Raw genomic sequence first — 18,932 nt, 5'->3', positions numbered from 1 at the left:
GGGGAATGCAGAGCTGTACAGGGGGCTTTCCGGGGTGGAGCACCGCTGCACGCAGGGGGGATGCAGGGGGGTACAGGACGTTGTCCGGTGACACGGAGGAGGGATGCAGGGGGTCGTCCGAGGACATGCAGGGGGGTTTCCGGGGGGGCTGCACCGAGGCACGCAGCGGGGGATGTAGAGGTGTAAAAAGACGTTTCCGGGAAGCAGTACCGGGACATGCAGGGGGGATGCAGGGGTTGTCCGGGAAGCAGTACCGGCTACGCAAAGGGACCGCAGGGGTCTGGTGGGGTCGCAGGAGGGATGCCCGGCGGCAGGCAGGGGGGATGCCCGGCGGCAGGCGGGGGGGGTGGGTGTGGGGGGGGGTGTGTGTGTGTGTGCCCGAGAGCCGCCCCGTCCGCCGAGCGCCCGTTTTCCCGGCGCTGCCGCCCGGCCGGGCCCTCCCCGCCGCCGCCTCCGCCTGCCTGTCTGCCCCCCCCCCCCCTCCCCGAGCATCCCCCCGCCCCCGCCGGGCTCCGGGGCCGCTTTAAAAGGCGCAGCTCCCCGCTCCGCCCAGCTCGGCACCGCGGAGCGCACCATGCCCGCCGCAGCCGGCCCCGGCCCGGGGAGCTCGGCCGCCCCGCCGCCCGCCCGCCTCTGCCTGCTGGCCCTGGCGCTGCCGCTGGCGCTGACCGGGCGTGGGGCCGCGGCCGAGCCCTCCCGCACCGTCTACACCAACCACTGGGCCGTGCGGGTGCGGGGGGGGCCCGCCGAGGCCGCCCGCCTCGCCGCCGCCTACGGGTACATCAGCCTGGGGCAGGTAAGGGGCAGCGGGGGGGGCGGGCACGGTGCCGCGGTACCGGGGGGTGGGGGGGGGGTGGGGATCGCACCGGGAGCCTGCGGGGGGGTCCCGGGGCCGCGGAGCTGTCGGGGGTCCCGGGAGCGGAGAGGCGTGGGGCGGTCCCGGGAGCGGGAGATGCAGGGGTGCCTCCACCGGGAGCCTGCGGGGGGGTCCCGGGACCGGAGAGGTGCCGGGGGTCCTGGGGAGCTGCCGGGGGTTCCGGCACCGCAACCTGCGGGGGATCCCGGGAGCGGGGACCTGCCGGGGGTCTCGCACCGTGAGTTTCGGGGTCGGGGAGCTGCCGGGTCTCCCGGGACCGGGAGGGTGCCGGGGATACCGGGACCGGGAAATGGGCCCCGGGAACTCCCCGGAGCCGTCGGGATGAGGACGATGCAGCGAAGCTGGCGGAGCGCTTTGGCCCCGGGGGGCGGCCGGGCCGCCCCGGGCCCGTGTCCCCCGTGTCCCCCGGGCCCTCCCCCGTGTCCCCCCCCCCGGCGCGGTGCCGTGCCCCGGGGCAGAGCCGCTCCTCGGGTGCCCTCGCCCCGTGCAGCCCCGCTCCCACACCGGCTGGGGGTTGCACAAGTTCCTCCCATCCCGGAAAGTTACATCTGTGGGTTTAACAAACTTTGGACTCTCTGGCCCGGGTTTATCGGAGATTTTGGGAACATGAAGAACTTTTGCTTTCAATCCCCCGCAGCACACGGGTGGCTTAAAGGCGACTTTATCACGGCAGCTCCTTTTCCTCGCAATTTCTTCATCCTTTCTGTAAACCCAGATGCGGGCTGGTGTCCTCAGAGTTTCCTCTGGAGTTTATTGCTCCTGCACCAGCTGCTCCACGCTTTTCTGGCTGGGTGGCACTTCAGGTTGTCTTCCTGCCCAAGGTGTCTCCTGGACTATAAATTATAACCTTTATATCGCAAGCCTGCTTTTAAGTATAATTAAAGTCGTGGGGTGCTGCGTAAACAAATTTGAGGGGGGGAGGCTGAATCAGGGACACTGTTTCCTGCACCGGTGTCCGGGACCAGTGCAGAGGATAACTCCTCGCGTCCCACCCTCTGTCCCCTACCTGCTGTGCTTGGCTCTTCTCCCACCACCAAGGAGAAAAATCACTGAAATTATTCAAATGCCTCTATCACAGGGCTGGGTAAATGAGATTGTGCAACTCAAAGGGCTTTGCAGCCAGAGAATATCTTGAATGAGCTTCCCACTCTCCTGGTTTGCATCAGCCTAACGTCAGCTCGTGGTTCGGGGTTGTCCTGGTTTCAGGTTAAACCATGGCAGGGGTTTTGCTGCGTCCCTGCCCGCTGGAGCATCTGCCTCCACCCCACCCCCCCCCCCAGCATCCCACTTTCCCAAGCTCATCCCTGTGATGCCGAAGGCATTTGGCCCACGGGCACAACGTGGCCCCACCGAGAATCAATCCCTCCCTCCCCCCTGAGCCCTTCCCTGGGGCAGCCCGGCGCAGGCTGGAGAGCGAGGGAAATATTTCTGTGGTTGCATCAGGGTGTTCCTGGCTCCCGCCTTTCCCGCGGATGCTGGGAGCTCGTGCACCGCTGCGGCTTCCCCAGCTGCTCTCACCACCCTGCTTCAGCTCTCCAGCCCCCCGAGCCCCCTGGGCTTTTCCCACAGGAGCCTGTTCAGGGCCAAACCCCAAGGAATAACTTTCCGTGCCTGCGCTTGTGGGTGACGTTTGCTGCGTCATGCTCGGGGTTCACGGCGTGCCAAGCCCCGTGGGGGTCTGGGTGTCCCTGGCTTCCACTGCTGCATCCTCTGCTTGCAAAACCGCCCAGGATGACCCCGTCCCCTGTGAAATGTGCCCTCCCGGGGGGGCCTGATCCTGCGCGAACCCTGCCAAGGGGCTATCACCCTGCCCTGAGGCTGTTGCCCTGTTCTGGGGAGATGGTTGGCTGGAGGCAAGTGGTGTAGTCCAACATGGTGAGAGAGGAGCAGAGCTGGATGGTCACAGAGGTGACCCAGCTGAGTGCAAGGGAGGCTCAGCCCTGTGTTGGTGGCTGATGACCTCTTTTCCTCCGAGATGCGATCTGGGGTCTCCTGACACCTTCCTGGCTGGGAAGGGCACTGCTGGGGTTTGTACACACGAGTGTCTGCCCCATGTCTGAGCTCTCCCCACGTGTTCCCATGCCCAACCTGGACGCCAAGACACCCTTAAACCCCTCTGGGTCACAGCAGAGTGACATTTCCCTTGGGGAATCATTTGCATCAACTTCTAGTTAAGTGAAGCAAACAATTAAACAAAAGGAAAAGTCTTTACGCCCCCAAACTACGCCTGCTCATTCCTCCCTGCTGGTCTTTGTTCTCCTGGCTGTGCCGGGGCAAGCCGGGACAGGCACTGGCCGAGGGCGCTGAGGGCTGTGCAGTGCCGGTGCCCCGGGCAGTGCCTCCACCGCCATCCCGGGGGTGGTGATGAGCCTGGTCCTATCCTGGTACCAGGATTTATATGATTTTTTTTTTCCTTGTGCAATGTCAAACGTGGTAAGTTTTGGGAGGGCTTGCATGTGCTTGGCAGTCTCACCTGTGGTGCAGGATGTGAGCAGGATTCATTTTGGGCTGGAACTGGAGCTTTCCTGGATTCCTGTCATCTGGGGGATGCTGGAACGGTGGTGTCCTCGCAGCCCTGGGCTCGGTCCTTACTGGGCTGAATCTGGCTGTGACAATCCGAGAATGACATTCCCGAAGGCAGGAGCTCAGTGGCTGGGGACCTCATCCACAGTGGGGACAGGCAGCATGCCCAGGAGGGGACAGACACGGCCTCCCCAGCCGGATCTGTCCTCCTGGAGCACCCCAGCGCCAACGCAGCTGTGTTTTGCAGAAATGGGCAAGGTGCTGGAGGACTTCACTGTGATGGGGAGGGAAGAAACAGGCTCAGCGATGCCCTCATGGCTCTAGTGCTGCCCTCGGTGGTGTCCAGCTCCCAAAAAGCTCTCCTTTGCCATGTCTTGTTAGCTACAAGTGATCTCGAACCTGCTCGAAATACTCATGGCTGTTACTGAGGCAGGGTGGGTGCTGGACACGTCTCCGCCTGGCAGTGCATCGGGAGGGACGGGTGCTGCTGCAGGAGCATCTCCTGGGTGCCTGTCCCTGCCCCAGTGCTGCTTGTGGGGGGCTCACAGGCAGCACCAGGATTTGGGGGAGAAGAGGAAAAGGGGAATGGAGAAGGAGATTGGGAGGTGGCCAAACCCCTTGCAACCATACCTCTTTTTAACGCTGTTAAAGACCCTATTTGTAGAGTAATCCCTGTTGGCAAGGACCCCTGGAGGTCTCTGGTCCAACCCTCCCAGTTAACTCTGAGGCTAAATCAGGCTGCGTGGAGCCTCAGCCAGGTGAGTTTTGGAGCTTTCCAAGGTTGGAGACCCCACCACCTCCCCAGGCCCGTGTGTCACCACCCCACACAAAGGATTACCGTCCTTATACCCAATTAGAATTTCTCCCCTTGCAACTTGTTGCTTCTCATCCTTTTGCCATGCATCTCCATCTCTCTCTAACTGCCTGGGTCTCATCAGGGGAAGCTCCTTCACCTTCAAACTCTTCCAGATTTGGCTGGATGACATTGGCAAGCATGTGATTTTTTTTTTTTGAAAGCGGAGCCATCAACACCTTCAGTATAGTGCATTGCAGGATGCAAAACACGTTCCCGTTGCTTCTGGCTTGCTCCACCCACAGCCCAGCTGAGCTGGGCAGCACCAGCCAGGGCTTCCTCTGCTTCAGTTAACAGGGGAGGAAGAAAAACACCTTGTTTTGTTGAGGTACAAATTCGAGTTGCTTCGAAAAATGTCAAATTTCCCCTGAAACTTCAGCCCCAAACTGTAGATCAATTGGGAAAATTAAAATCAACCCTTGTGGGAATGAGAACCTCCCGAGGACGTTCTCAGCAGAAGTTAGAAGTCCAAAATAATCAAGGTCGATAGTTGTAAATGCGCTTGGGGAGGGAATGAGCGTGTCTGGAGCTGCTTGGTGTGCTCTCCCGGGCTTCGAGTGGGTGGGCTTTGCAACTGCAGTTGGTGGCAACCTGGACTATCATCTCTGCGGTGGAGCTGGGACCTTTCAGCGTGGGCAGCTGTCTTCTGGCTGGTCAGGAGCTGACGGGTACACTTGCTCGTCTAGGTAGCCGGGAAGGATCAGCCCTTGGTAAAGTCCTGCTACGTGCCGCTTGGGTGCTCCGCTGGGTTTTCCAGCATTCCCATTGCTGTGGCACTGGGTGATTTTCCTGCTGCTTTGGCCACGTATCTCAAGAGCCTGGAACGGGGTCATCTTCGTCCTATTTCATCGCATGGCGATTTCGCATTTATTTCCAAAATGCCCCATGTCCGCTCTGGTGGGGATCAGAAATGTGTTTTCAGCTGATGCTTTTTTATAGAGCGTGATCCTGTTACGGTGAGAGCCGGAGGGGCCAAAGATGAGAATAAATTGAATATTATAACGCTGCAAACTGCAGGCTGAGCTGGCGGATGCGGAGCTGAACCGCTTGGGCTGCGGGATCGGGATTTCCAGGCAGAGTGAGCAAAGGCAGGGTGGCCTTGTGCAGGTTTCCCTAAAGTATGGGGAGGTTGGAGCATCCGCCTTCCTTTTTCTAAGTACGAGTTCATTTAAGGAATTGGTCTTAAAAGCCAAATGCAGATTGCAGCGAGCAACTGCTTTGCATGTAGATGTTAAAGAAAATGCACAGCTACGCTGTAATGCAAAAAAAAAAAAGGGGGAGGGAGGGTTTAAATGAACGTCAGTGGAAACAAATTACAAAAATCACCCTAATGGCAGTAAAGACAAGTCAACGAAATGACATTCTGGCATAAAAGGCAGAGCAAAACTAAGGAAATGTTTAATGCTCGTAAGAGGCAGTGGCACATCTCAAGTGTGGTGAAGATGTGAGTAGTTGTCAGCATCTGCTTCAGCAGCTGGTCTGGACAAACCTGTTTGTTCCCCCCCTGTCCCATTGCAGCCAGCCCTGGTTTGACCCCGACGATGTCACATGTGGCCTTGAGGATGTCACCTCGGCTCCTGGGTCACACGTGGCCTTGAGGATGTCACCTCAGCTCCTGGGGTGGTGGTTGGCCCCTGTGGTACAGCTCAGCCCAGTCCCATGAGCCAGGCACTGGGACTGCCACTGGCTCCCCGCAGCATCCAGCCTCTGGCCACAGAAGAGGATTTTTTGGGGAATAAAATCAACCTCAGGGAAAAGGGAATTTGTACCAGAGACCAAATTTGTACCAAAATTGCGTGACCTGGGAGCCAGCTTTTGGGTCATCCCATCCCTATGGGTATGAACCCCTGTGGGATGCTCGTCACACAGTACTGCATCGAGACCGCCCGGCTTGTTGCGTTGCCCCGGCCTTTTGGGATGGAAAAAGCGGAGTCACGGTGTCTCCAGCTGCCGGGATGAGAGGGCTGGAGGCAGCGCAGCCACCCGGGCTTTGGCAGGGTGGCATGGCCGGCGTGGCACTTTCCCGCAAGTACAAGGCATTTCAGCTCTGTGTGGCAAAAAAAAAAAGGGCAAAAACTTGTAAAAGAGGAGTGTGGGGCTTCCCTGAGCTGAAGGGAGCAGCGCGGCTGCCTTTCCCAACTCGCCTTCGCTCCCGGGTTGCACTTACTGCTGGGGAGGGACTCCGGCCTGGGGCACGTTGTACATCCCTTGGGAGGCATGGTTGGTTTGCTTGGAGATTTTTTTTTTTTTGACTCCTGCTGCTGCTGTCCCTGACTCCAGGCTAAGCACATTTATATCCAGTGCTTCCCAGGAGCATCCCTGGGTTAGCAGGGATCGCATTCATCTCTCTTTACGGGGCTGTTCTTGCTGCTGGGGCGAAGCCGGAGCATCGGGTGGGGAAGGCAGCGTGATGAGGCACAGCTCCCCAGGCTCTGCCACAGCTGCTGAGCTCATTTTTAGCTCATTATTTCTGCTTGGGAGCGGACGGAAGGCAGTTTGCAAAGATGCATTTAATGGGTGAAAATTCATAAAAATGTTTTCCGGGCTCTGTTGTGCCGGCGCAGCGTCCGACCACCAGCGCTGTTTGCTGCGGGAATGGCGCTGGGGTTAGTGCCAGCATCCTGCATCCTCTCCCTGAACCCTGGCTTTGCCAGGGAGTGTCAGGTTTGTGGTGTGAGGCACAGCCGCAGCGATACACAAAGGGGTGCTGCCAGCACCAAAATGGGGGGCAACCACAGGGAAAACCTCATTTTTAATAAAAAAGTTTCTCTTTTTGCAGATTGGGAGCTTGGAAAACTACTACCACTTCCACCACAGCAAGACGTTTAAGCGCTCGACACTGAGCAGCCGGGGACCGCACAACTTCCTCCGCATGGACCCCAAGGTACGGGGCCAGGCAGCCCGGGGTGCCCCGGCCTCTGGGGGGGGCTGGTGGGATGGGGGTCCCCGCTTCCCCTGGAGGAGCCCGTTGGTTTGATCTGGGTCAAGCGTGAGGCCAAGCATCTTGTGATGACATGTTATCCTTGAACCGCAGCCCTGTGCATGCACGGGGTGACTCATTGGACATGGGTACGTCGATGGGTGATGAAAAATACTTAGAAGAGACTAAACGCTAACATCTGCCTGAAAGCCAGGAGGAAGAAAAGGGGGGAAAAAGCCTTCCAGGATAGAAAGGCTGTTGCATGCTCGGGGTGTTGATGTAGTTGCCACAACACTTGCTGCCTCAATGGTTGCTATGTGTGAAATCCTTGGCAATAGCTCTGCATTGCTTTTTCCTAGAGCAAGCATCCGAAGGGATTTTCAGCACAGCTGAATTGACAAAAGTAATGGCGGGGGGTGGGGGGGTGGAAGAAGGCAAGGAGGGACAGACGGGACCTGGGTGAGCTGGGCTCGGGGTGGTGGGGAAGGGCTGCGGCTCTGCCTCGGCTTTCCTCCTCCCTGAGCTCCACCCGGCGCCCGAACCCTGCGAGATGCTACTTCTGCAGAGCAGGGGACAGGTTAATGTGTGGGGAGGGTCTGGTTTTTGGGGAAAGGGTGAAATAAATGCAGAAAAAAACCATTGCAATGAAGGTACCCATGCTACAGTGAGCTGCTGGTGCTTGCGCTGATGCCTGGCCACCCTTGGGATGCTCCTGGCCACCCTTGGGATGCTCCTGGCCACCCTTGGGATGCTCCCAACTCTCAAGACATTTCCAACCCACACAACAACCCTGCTTTCCTCAGCCAGCTGGCTTTCCAGAGAAATTTGCTGTTAAATATTTGGACAGGGTCTGTAGCATGCTTCTGAGGAGGCACACACGTGGTTGCTGGCGGGGGAAACCTCAGCGAGAGGAGCGTCGGTGCCCTGGAAGTGTGCTGGGCTCTAATTAAAGCTGTTCGCCCTCGGGGAGGTGCACAGGCATCCAGCAAATGATGAATTCAGCTCTGCAATTGAAATCCCTCAATTTAAATGAGTCTAGTTATAATGCAAACCAAATCAATTGGCTTTTAGTCTTACTAACATTTACCTTACCTTGATCTATGGACTGCAAGCTAGAGCAATTAGCTCCTGTTCTCTTAATCCTTCGTTATCAATCGATGTTCAAGACCTCTTGGCATGTGTGGTCTCTCCTCCTCTCCCATGCACGTTTGCAAATCATTTTGGAGATGTCTCGGCATTTGGACGCCGGCTTAGCACGCGCGATGCAGGAAAACATCACTGCGAGGCACGAGGAGACGGGAGCTGGAATAGCAAAGATGGAAAGAAATCTTGCAGAAATCCCGAAGAACCAGCAAATTCAATCATTTGCAGCTGTTGGGTGGTTCGTGCCTTCCAGGAGCTATTGTTTCCAGAGCCATTATTTATCGCTTTGCTCTGCTGCGGGTGTTGGTGGCAGGAGGGCTGGCCATCACCTGGGGTCCTGGTCCCCGTGGGACCACGCTGCTGCCAAGCTCCTCTCTTGCCCCAAGAGACCCCCGCGGCTGGTGGCTGCTCCGTTTGGGGCTGGTAGGAGCCAAGCGACATGGCAGGTGACGGGAGGGGAGGAGGGACGTAGCAAGGCCAGCAATTTTAGGGGCAGATCATGGTGGCAAGAGTATAAGTTGCGGAGGGGCAGTGGGACGCAGAGAGGGGTCACGCCGTGCTGTGCTGCCCCTCTCATGGGCTCGACTTGAAGTTTTCATCGCCGTAAACTTCCCCGGCTTGCTGGGATGCTCCTGTTGGTCCTCACAGAGCCTTCAGCCTCACTGCTCTGGTCTCTTAATCCTCATCGGAGGATGTCAGAGCCTCCGTCCCTGTGCCTCTGGCCATGCGCCATAGCAAAACCAATCCCACCTAAATTATTTTTGCCGTGCTTTTATGGTGAACGCGTGCTGGAGCCATCTGGTTTGTCCTGGATCTCTGCTTTAATTCCTGCACATCCACTGGAATAAGTCAAGCTATTGCTTTTCTGGAGCTGCGAAGGGAGTTGCATCCCCGCCTGTGCTGGTTATCGTGTTTGGTGGAGCTACCCCGGGTGGCTGGAGCTGGGCATCACCCCCTGAGCTGCTCAAAGGAAGGGGGCAAAGGAAAAGCTGCCCCTCTGTTTCCAGCAAAGGGTTCGGCTCAGTGATACCTGTGTCTCCTCGCAGGGTCCTTCGGTGCCACTCAAGCTCACCTCGTTATTGCTAATTAGAGTTTACAGAGATGGAGCTGGGACCCCCCCAGGCTCAGGACTGTGTTGTAACAATTTTGGCCATTTCTAGTAGCAAAAAGACTTTTTTGGGGGTGGTTTTTCTTTTTTTTTTTTTTTTTGGTTACATTTCCGAGAAGCTTCATCCCCTCAGATGAGCGATGGCAGTTGATCCAAGTTTCACAAGCTGCAGGAGCTGTTGCAGGGATGCCCCGGGCTCCTTCCCGCTCACCCGTTGTCTTCCCACGCCAGCCGCATCAATTTAGCAACACCCCCCCACCCCTTAAATCAATGTCCTTTAACTGCTGATTTCTCTGTGTCCACGCAAGACTTCTCCATCGACTCCCGGCTGGCAGCGCTGGGGTCGATCAGGAGCGTGTTTAAGATGCAGACATCCCTGCAAGGCACCGCAGCTCCTGGCAAAACCCTGCAAAATCTTGCATCTTCCAGTCGTTCCTAGGGACCGCATCCAGCAAAGCTGCAGGGAAAGGTGATAGCTATGGCTTGGGTGGTGAGAACCGCAGTAACGCCGCCAAGGAGTACTGTTTTAAGGAGAAAAGCCGGGTAATTGGGCCATACCCTCTATTTAATGTATTTATTTGTTTTTAACTAGACCATGAAGTTACATTTTTGCTTCCAAGGCTTAAATCCGTCATCATATAAACAAAGCAGCATGCTGTCGTCAGCCAAGGCAGCGTGGAAACTCATTTTTCTATGAAATGTATATTTTTCTCCTTTCAACAGTTTCTTTTCCTTTAAAATATAGATTTTTAAAAATCAAGCCCTAGGCTGGAAACTGTCGGGTTTCTGATACGCACAGCTCCCCATCCACCTCCATCATCGGGCATCCGACCCGGAACCGTGCAAGAAGAACTTGTTCAGCTGACAGTTTTCACATAAATGAGCCCAACAAATACTTGTATTTTGGATTTTTATTCTTTTTGTTACAAAACCTTAGTCAGAAGAATAGAAACATCCACACGAGCAGCTCTGCCGTTCCCAAAAGGCTCTGAACCATCCGAAGAAAGTGTCCGGCGAGGAGGGATGCACCCAGAGCCCCCCCCAACTCATCGACCGGTGCCTCCCTTCTTCCCCCCGCCACGACCACGTGCAAAGCTTTGGTCTATAAATTATTTTTACAACCTATTTTTAATAAACCTGGGTTTCATCTCCCTGCTGAAGGCAGGAGAGCCCTTTTTGTGGGCAGTAAGGGGTCTGAAGGGGAAAACGCTCACCAGGGATGGGATGTGGCTGCTCCCACACCGGCACCTTGAGCAGCTCTTGCTGCAGCGGTGCAGGCAAACACCGGCATTTCCCAATCCCAGCCTTTTCCGGCTCATTTCCCGTTTGATCTCTTAGCATGTCATGCCCCGCTGAAAAGCAAACAAATGTCAGAGCGGTCAGCCCCGAGGCCACCTCGCCCGTGGCCAGTGCCAAAAACGCCTCTCCGGAGCTGGCCGCGTCCCCTGAGACCCGCTGTGGCTGTGCACGGTCGTCCCATGTTTTTAGGGAATGCGTGTTGTGCTTGGGTGAAGCCCCCAGTTTTATTATTTTATCAGGAGGAGAGGAGCTGAAAGGATGAGCGGCCCTGGAGCCGGGTGGTGAAGTCTCAGGGCTGAGTTGCGGCTGCTGCTTCCCGGCTGCAGGGAAGAATCAGCCCCAAAATGAAGCCAAGCACCTGAGTCTTCTCCAGCACTTTGACTAAACACTTAAATATTCGGTTCGTCTCCAGCGGGACTTCAGCGCGTGCTTCAGTACTTCGTTAAGCCGGGGGGGTTTAGGCACGCACTTGGAAACGATGTTATTTATGCTCAAGGGTTTTGCTGCACCGGGAGAGGAGTCTGGTCCCAGGCTCGGAGGCTGCGAAGAGCTGAGCTCGCCCTGTCCGTCTGTCCATCCATCCTTCCTTCCCCCCAAACGAAGCCGCTATCTCCACAGCAGCCCTGCCAAAGGAGCCGGGGGGCGGGGGTTTGCCGAAGCGTGGGGTGATGCTGGGATGGATCCAGGCTGCGGTTTGCACTGCTTCCACATCCTGCATCCCGTATCCTGTTTTGCTGGGCAATGCTGGGCTCCATGCCCCTGGGCGATGCCAGGCTCTGTGCCCACAGGTGATGCCAGGCTCCATGCCCTGGGGCGATGCCGTGCTCTGTGCCCCCAGGTGATGCTGACCCACGGGCGATGCCGGGCTCCCTGCCCCCAGGTGATGCTGGCCCACGGGCGATGCCAGGCTCCGTGCCCCTGGGTGATGCTGGCCCATGGGCGATGCTGAGCCCCATGCCCCTGGGTGATGCTGGCCCACGGGCGATGATGAGCTCCATGCCCCTGGGTGATGCTGACCCCCGGGCGATGCTGACCTCCATGCCCCCAGGTGATGCTGACCCCCGGGCGATGCCAGGCTCCCTGCCCCCGGCTGATGCCGGCCCACGGGCGATGCCAGGCTCCGTGCCCCCGGCTGATGCCGGCCCATGGGCGATGCTGGCCCCTGGGCGATGCTGACCCCCAGGCGATGCTGGCCCCTGGGCAATGGTGACCCACAGCTCTGCTTGCAGGTGGACTGGCTGCAGCAGCAGGAGGTGAAGCGGCGGGTGAAGAGGCAGGTCCGAGGCGAGCCGCACGCCCTGCCCTTCAACGACCCGGTGTGGCCCAACATGTGGTACCTGGTGGGTATCTCCCCTCCACCGCCTCGCGAGGAACCTGCGGCTTTACAGGGGGGTTCATTTATTTTTAAACAACTGCGTCATCAATCTTTGCTCAGCCCGGCCAGTAATGAAACACCTTAGTATCAGCAAGTGTGCTTGGCAGCAGGATTTTAAAATCGTAAATTAATACACAAGAGAGAATAGTTTAAAGTGTTTCACCCTCGTTAGGAGCCCCTCGTTATGGTCTGTGCAGCGAAAGCTTGGGAGCAGCGCGGCTGCAGCACCGATGCATCTCACCCATCGGAGAGCTGCAACCATCTAATTACAATATCATTTTTCTCCTGCCTGCTTCATCCATCTGTATTTGACAGGGAAATTCCTTGAAAATTAAGCGCAGAAAGGAAATGAGCACTTCAAAACCAAAGAGCCCGCAGTATTTAAAATGGAAGAGGAAAAGAGTAATAGGGAGATAGCGTTGCCTGGATTAACTGCTGCTGGATGGCTTTGATCAATGGAGTAAAGTTATAACAAATCCATGAGTTATATGGCAGGGGGCGGGATGTAAATATATTTTCTGGTTGATTAAATGGGCTCCCAGCCTGGCTGCTCGCTTAGATGGGCTGAAATGGGGTTGCAGCCCTTTTGCAGCTGTGTTTTCCCCCCGTAGCACTGCGGCGATAAAAGCAGTCGCTGCAGGTCGGAGATGAACGTCCTGGCAGCCTGGCAGAGGGGCTACACCGGCAAAAACGTGGTGGTCACCATCCTCGATGATGGCATAGAGAGGAATCACCCCGACCTCCTGCAAAACTATGTGAGCTGGGGGATGGATGGGCTGGGGATGGATGGGCTGGGTCTGGTCCTCACGGTGAATTGATCTATGGAGAATTTCAGCTTATAAAAAAATGAGATTTTTTTTTAAAAAATGAGATGTTTTTAAGAAGGAAATGAAGTTTTTAGACAAGAAAGTTTGGAGGAAACTCCCTTTGCAGCTGCCTGGGAAGCAGCCGCCTCCCTCCGGCTCGCCAGGGCAGAGCCTAAAACCTGCACGAACCCTCCCAGCTCAAACCCCGAACGGCCACGGCGGCTGGGGGGGACGGTGCCGGACCCAGCAGGATTTGGGCTCGGAGGACCTGTCTCTGGTGGGAGCAGGATGTTTCCTCCTGGGCAGCCGTCTCTCAGCAGGGGCTGCAGCCCAAAACTATTTATCATCTTGAGTAAATAGTCAGAAACTAAGTGGAAAATGGCATTTACTGCCCAGCTGGCTGCGGGCAAAGCGGGACCGCGCTGCTGCTGAGGCCGCTTTGTCCCACGCTGTGCTGTTAAGTCAAATCTAATGGTGGCAACGTGTTTTCAGGACCCTCTTGCAAGCTATGACGTCAACGGGAACGACCACGACCCGACTCCGCGCTACGATGCCAGCAATGAGAATAAGTACGTGCTGCTGATTGCCATGGAGCCGGTGGCTGCGTGGCTGGGGTGCGGGGGGGGGGGGGGGGGTGTCCCCGGGGCTGGGTGTCCCCCCCTGGGATGTCTTCCAGGTCCGTGGCTTTTCCCCCTCCCCAGCGCTGCAGAGGATGCTGCCTTACAGGCTTTGCAGAGAGTCATTGCATTTAACGCCAATCCAGCCCGTAGCAACCACGCTAATTGCTAACGAACTCTTGAGCCATCAAACGACGGCACCGGGCGGGGGGGTTCCTCGCCGTGGTCGGGGATTAAACCACGTGAGTCAGGCCGGGTGGCTTAGGCGTCAAAACTTGGGTGCGCTTTCTGGGCTTCGGTTAAAGCGAGGCAGGCACGTGGTAGCACGTGTGGAAGGGAAATGGGAATGCAAAGAGGAGATTGCACCTAGGTGCAAGATGCAAAGAGCAAATTGCATTTAGTTGCAAAGAGGAGATTGCACCTAGGTGCAAAATGCAAAGAGCAAATTGCGTTTAGGTGTGAAATGCAAAGAGCAAATTGCTTTTTTTGCATTGATTTCCTCCATCTCCCGGCCCTTGCTCTGTGTTTTGGATAAGGGCTCTCCAGCTCTTGGGGCACTTTCTTCTACGGCTGTGGCCTCGGGGATGGGTGCTGGGTGGGGGGGTGGCCGGAGGGATCCTGCACCCTGGGAGGCCAGCTCATGGGGATTTCTCTTTGCAGGCACGGCACTCGCTGCGCGGGGGAAGTGGCGGCGGCGGCGAACAACTCGTACTGCATCGTGGGCATTGCCTACAACGCGCGCATCGGAGGTGAGGCTGGCGCCTGCCTGCGGATCCCCTGCCCTTCGCCAACCCCCCAAGGGACCACGGCCACCCTGGCTCCTCGGGGTGGGTGGTGGGAAGCTCTTCTCCCAGGAGAGAGTCTCCTCCTCGGTGCCCCAGCTGCAGGGAGCTTGGGGGAGGATGGGTGATACGGGGTGCAGCGGACCCCCCGCTCCATGTATTTTGGGGTAGAAACCTTCTGCTTGGGCTGCATCCTTGCCGTGAGGATGCACGTGGATCAAGGGTGTGGTGGTTTCACCCCCAAAAGTCCACAGCTGCTCTCGGGGCGGGGGGGGGGGGGGTTGGGGTGTCCTTCTCGGGGTGGCCACGTTTGGTGTGGTCAGTGGCGCCGGTTTAGCTTCAGAGCTGAAATCACCCGTTTGTGAGGTTAATGTCTGCAGATACTGCTTGGGGGGACCTGGGAGGGCCCCCAAAATACCCTGGTGGGGAAAGCACCGGGGAGGTGGGGGGCTGGGGCTGAGTGGGGTGGGGGGACCTTTGCACAGTCTCTCAAATAACACGGTGCGCGGGAAGCAAATGAATCTTCATCATCAAATTGGACCTGGCGGTAATTAGCATTACAGAGCTCATTTGCATTAGTGGAGCAGGTTTTGGAGACTGGTTTGAGCCAGGGCTGCTCTGGCCAGCCCGGGCTGTTACAGCACCCGCCGGGGACATGGGGGTGTCCTGGGGGTGGGCGTGAGGTGTCCCATCTGTGTGGCTGGTGGGACCCTGCAGGGGACAAAGGCCTGGAGCCGGGTCCTCGCCGGGGCTTTGAGCCCCGTCCCCAGCACGGCTGGGATGGGAGAGGGGCTGTTGGTGCGACCCCTCCTACCACCCCACGCTGGGAGACGTCACCGTCGGGAGCAGGGACCCAAGTGCCCGTGGGTGGATTCAGGGCTTAATTCCTTCTCTCGGCTTGCTCATCCTGGCCGTGCAAGAAGCTGCTTTCGTGAGGGCCGTGTCTGCACGGGGGCACGGAGGAGTGTGGTGCCTGCGGGGAGTCCTGCTCCCAGCCAAGGTTCCCATGCCGGGAAAACCCCCCGGGGGAAGAAATAGCCCCAGGGAGGACAAATAGGGGGGGTGGCAGGAGCTGTAAAGGCCGTGGCACATCCCATCCCGTCCCGTCCTCTGTGCCCCCCACACCTGGGATGGCTTCTTGCCTCTCAGAGGCTTCTTGCTTCTAAAAAGCCATCTCCAAGCACCCACCAAGCAGCAGCAGAGCAAGGCAAAGCTCCCGGGCGGGGTGTTAAGGCAGTTTTGCATCCTGCAGGATCAGGCCGTTGCCTTCATGCTCCTTTTGAAGCCCGTTTCTCCGCAGCAGCGGTGGAGACGAGAGTTACTTGTTGACATATAATGACCTATGGATCCCATTTTAATTTGCTTCCTTTAACGAGCGCCTTGCCTTGGGGGTGTGCTGGGGAGGCGTCGAGCGATGCGAGGCACCTGGCAGAGGGTAGGGGCCGTGGGCTTCCCACAATGTGAACAGGCAAAGGGGAAAAATAAAGTCTGTAGCCATATCAAGTTTGGGATCGTGGAGGAAAATGCGCTATAGCTGCAGTGAGAGTGATTTTAGATGGATTACGCAAATAAAGCAGCGATTAATGAGCACAACTTGTTGGGGAAGCCTATTTGTCACACTCGGAGAGCTACCATCTAATTTTACTGGCTGCTCTTCAGCACTCTGGCATTGCTTTTCATTTGCTCTGGGCAAAATACGTTGCTGCTCAAGAAACAAAACGGGCTCCTGCCATTCCTCCTCCTCCTCCTCCTTTTCCCTTTCCTCGAACGCTCGCTTTGAAGGCCGGTATTGCTCCCTGCACGGCAAAGAGCTCATTTATTTTGCAGCGTCCTTGTCCATTCCCTCCTGCCCCCCATTATTTAACTGGGGGGGGTCCCCGCATTGTGGGTGGTTGGTTCTGGGCTGGCTCTGGGCTCGCTGATGAACGTACCCACATTGAGCAAGCACCAAAAACCATCCCTCGACTGGGTTTGCTTGCTGCACCGCAGCCGAGCACGGCTCGGACACCAGGCTCGTCTTTTTGCCCCTTCTCCTCGTGTTTTTTTGTTAACACGAGAGAGCGGGGGGGTTTTGGGAACCGCTCTGCTCCCTTATTTTACATTTCTAAGCTTGTTTTTGGCTGGTAGGGGACAGCGTCAGAAAGAGATATTTGAGTTGACTGGTGTCCAGAGCGCAGCTGCAGCTGTAATGACATCTGCCTGCATTTGTTTGCTTTAAGTAAAAATACATGTGAAAAGGGAAATGCATTTTTATAAACTCTCCCTGGCTGTTAAAATACGACGCTGAAATTTCCAGCGCCTCCTTTCCTGCAAGGGCTGTTTCTGGGCAGCTCTTCGGGGTGCCTGGCACCCTCTGCCCACCGTGCGGAGCGGGGGGATCTGGCAGGGAAAGGGCGATGGGGAGTGCGGGGGGTTGTAACCCTCATGTCGCAGCAGTCCGAGGCTGGGGGTGTGCAGCTCTCCCCCCGTCGGTCCTGCCGCGGCCGGTGGGCTCTGCCTGCGAACCGCCCCGGCCAGTGCCTGCCGGCGTTCCCAGCTGGGAGTGAGGATGTCCTGGGCAGCAGCGTCATCCTGCTGCGGGTTGGGGTCCTGGCTCTGATTTTGGCCATGCAAACCGCAGCCTGGGGCTTCTGGGGCTTCTCCTGGGGCTTCTCCTGGGGCTTCTCCTGGAGCTTCTCTTGGGGCTTCTCCTGGAGCTTCTCCTGGAGCTTCTCCTGGGGCTTCTCCTGGGGCTTCTCCGTGCCCTGGGCACTGCTGGCATCGGTTGGGCAGTGATGGGGTTCAGGGATGGTCACTGTTGTCCCCACTTGCAGGGAGAGGCTTCGTCCTGCTGACATCCCCAAAGCCAGGGGGCTGTGAGCATTTGGGAAACACAGATATCTTCCAGGTGGTGAAATGAGCTAGCTAATTAATTAAAGGGGGGCGGGGGGAGTTTTTAGCAGGGGGATTTTGCCGCCGAGGAGCGCAGCACCGCTCCCACCATCTGATCCCCGCCGATGGAGGGGAAGCAGATTTTCAGCCTCCCCCCGCCATCACTTGCCATGAAGCCAGCAACAGAGAAAACTTTCCAAAATAGCTCCCCAGCTTCCCGCTGCCGGGCTCGTTAGCGTGCGGGGCCGCGGGTTGAAGCTATTCCAGGCGCGCCTGAGCCGTTCGCCCCGGCGTTAACAAAGCCCTTTGATTGCAATCCTCGCACTTTCATCCAAGCCATTAAGCCCTAATGTCTGATGTTTTTGTGCTTTTAGGCATTCGTATGTTAGATGGCGATGTAACAGATGTTGTTGAAGCGAAGTCGCTTGGCATCAGACCCGATTACATTGACATTTACAGCGCGAGCTGGGGGCCAGATGATGATGGGAAGACAGTTGATGGACCTGGTCTATTGGCCAAACAGGCTTTTGAGCATGGCATTAAAAAGGTGTGGATCCCGCAGCGCCCAGACGCTCTTGCCCTCCTCCTCCTGCCCCGTGGGGAACGCGCGCCGGGGCCGCGGCCGGCCCGGGGTCCGGTGCTGGGATGGGCGGCTCGGCCTCCTGAGGCGACGCCGACGCTAGGGCTGGGGCGGGGGGAGGCGAATCATCTCTAATTTTTCCTAGTTTTCCCCGGCCGTCCCTAAGAGCTCCGGTGGATTTTGCGGCTGAGGGCGGTGACGGCGGGAGGTGCCCGGCGATGGCGCGGCCCTGGCAGGACCCCTCGGCGCGGCCGGTCCCAGCGGGAGCATCCGGCAGCGCCGGCCGCCGGGCAGAGCCCCGGCAGAGCAGGCAGGCCCCAGGTTGAGTTGCGAAGCTCTGCCGGGCTGAGAAACCCAAAGCGGTTCTGGGGGGGGGGGTGACTTTGCACCTCAAAATGTCCCCATCCAGCTGTCGGTGCGGAGGGGAGCGGCCGCCCCGCTGGCATCTCCATCCCCCCTCCTTCGCCCTGCCCCAGCCCCGGTGTCCTCTCCCGGGGGTCTCCGTCACGTTAAGCAATTCCTTGGTTTTCCACCCAGAACGAGCGGCTATGTCGTGGCCGGGGGGCACATGGGTGCCGCCGCAGGATCCGGCCGCGAGGATGTGGGAAAAATTCAGATTATTTTCCCTGAAGTCCTTCAGCGAGAGGGGCTCAGCTGGTGTCACATGTGATTGACAGCTGTCAATCCCCACTGGGGATGCCCTGGCCTTCCCACGCCCTTTCTCTTTTTGGGTGTTTTTTAAAAAAAAATGCCCAATATTGGCTAAAAGCACCAGGGGAAAAACCTTGCTTAGCAGCTCGGCGGGTGCCGCGGGTAAGTGTCGCGGCGGCTGGGGCCTGTGCAACGCGTGTCCCCGGGTGCTTGGGCGACTCTGGGGTTGGGGTTTTGCCACCGGCAGCCCCAGGCTGCCCCAACCTGGGCTTTGAACCCCCCCTTTTCTCTCCCTGCCTCCCCTCCTGCCTCCGCTGCCTCTTCTTGCAGCGCGCCGGCATTCGAGGTGGCTGCGGGCCGGGGCGACGCAGCCTGCCTGTTATCTAAAAATAGGGTGGAGTGTTTTTCCCACTATTTACTTGATTTCCTGCCGGGGCGGTGAGCCTGCCGAGGAATCCATTGAAGTGCCGGGGAGTTCATGCCGTGTAAATACGGGGGAACAAGCTGCTTTTTAGACCTTATTTTTC

General features: G+C 57.6%; 1 protein-coding gene across 1 annotated transcript in view; it reads left to right on the top strand.

The window, feature by feature from the left end:
• The first annotated feature begins 535 nt into the window (after positions 1-535).
• Positions 536-18,932, top strand: part of PCSK6 (proprotein convertase subtilisin/kexin type 6) — a 36,953-nt gene continuing 18,556 nt past the window's right edge. The window contains exons 1-7 of the mRNA XM_075763925.1: positions 536-796; positions 7,033-7,137; positions 11,953-12,063; positions 12,710-12,853; positions 13,397-13,473; positions 14,182-14,270; positions 17,549-17,721. Of these exons, the coding sequence (XP_075620040.1) occupies positions 575-796; positions 7,033-7,137; positions 11,953-12,063; positions 12,710-12,853; positions 13,397-13,473; positions 14,182-14,270; positions 17,549-17,721 (921 nt within the window). The 5' untranslated portion in view covers positions 536-574. The remainder of the gene's footprint in view (positions 797-7,032; positions 7,138-11,952; positions 12,064-12,709; positions 12,854-13,396; positions 13,474-14,181; positions 14,271-17,548; positions 17,722-18,932) is intronic.

This window comes from Balearica regulorum, chromosome 12, assembly GCF_011004875.1.
Source record: "Balearica regulorum gibbericeps isolate bBalReg1 chromosome 12, bBalReg1.pri, whole genome shotgun sequence".
Classification (NCBI taxonomy): domain Eukaryota; kingdom Metazoa; phylum Chordata; class Aves; order Gruiformes; family Gruidae; genus Balearica; species Balearica regulorum.
The sequence above is the reverse complement of the archived record's forward strand: the minus strand, read 5'-3'. Positions and strand labels throughout refer to the sequence as shown.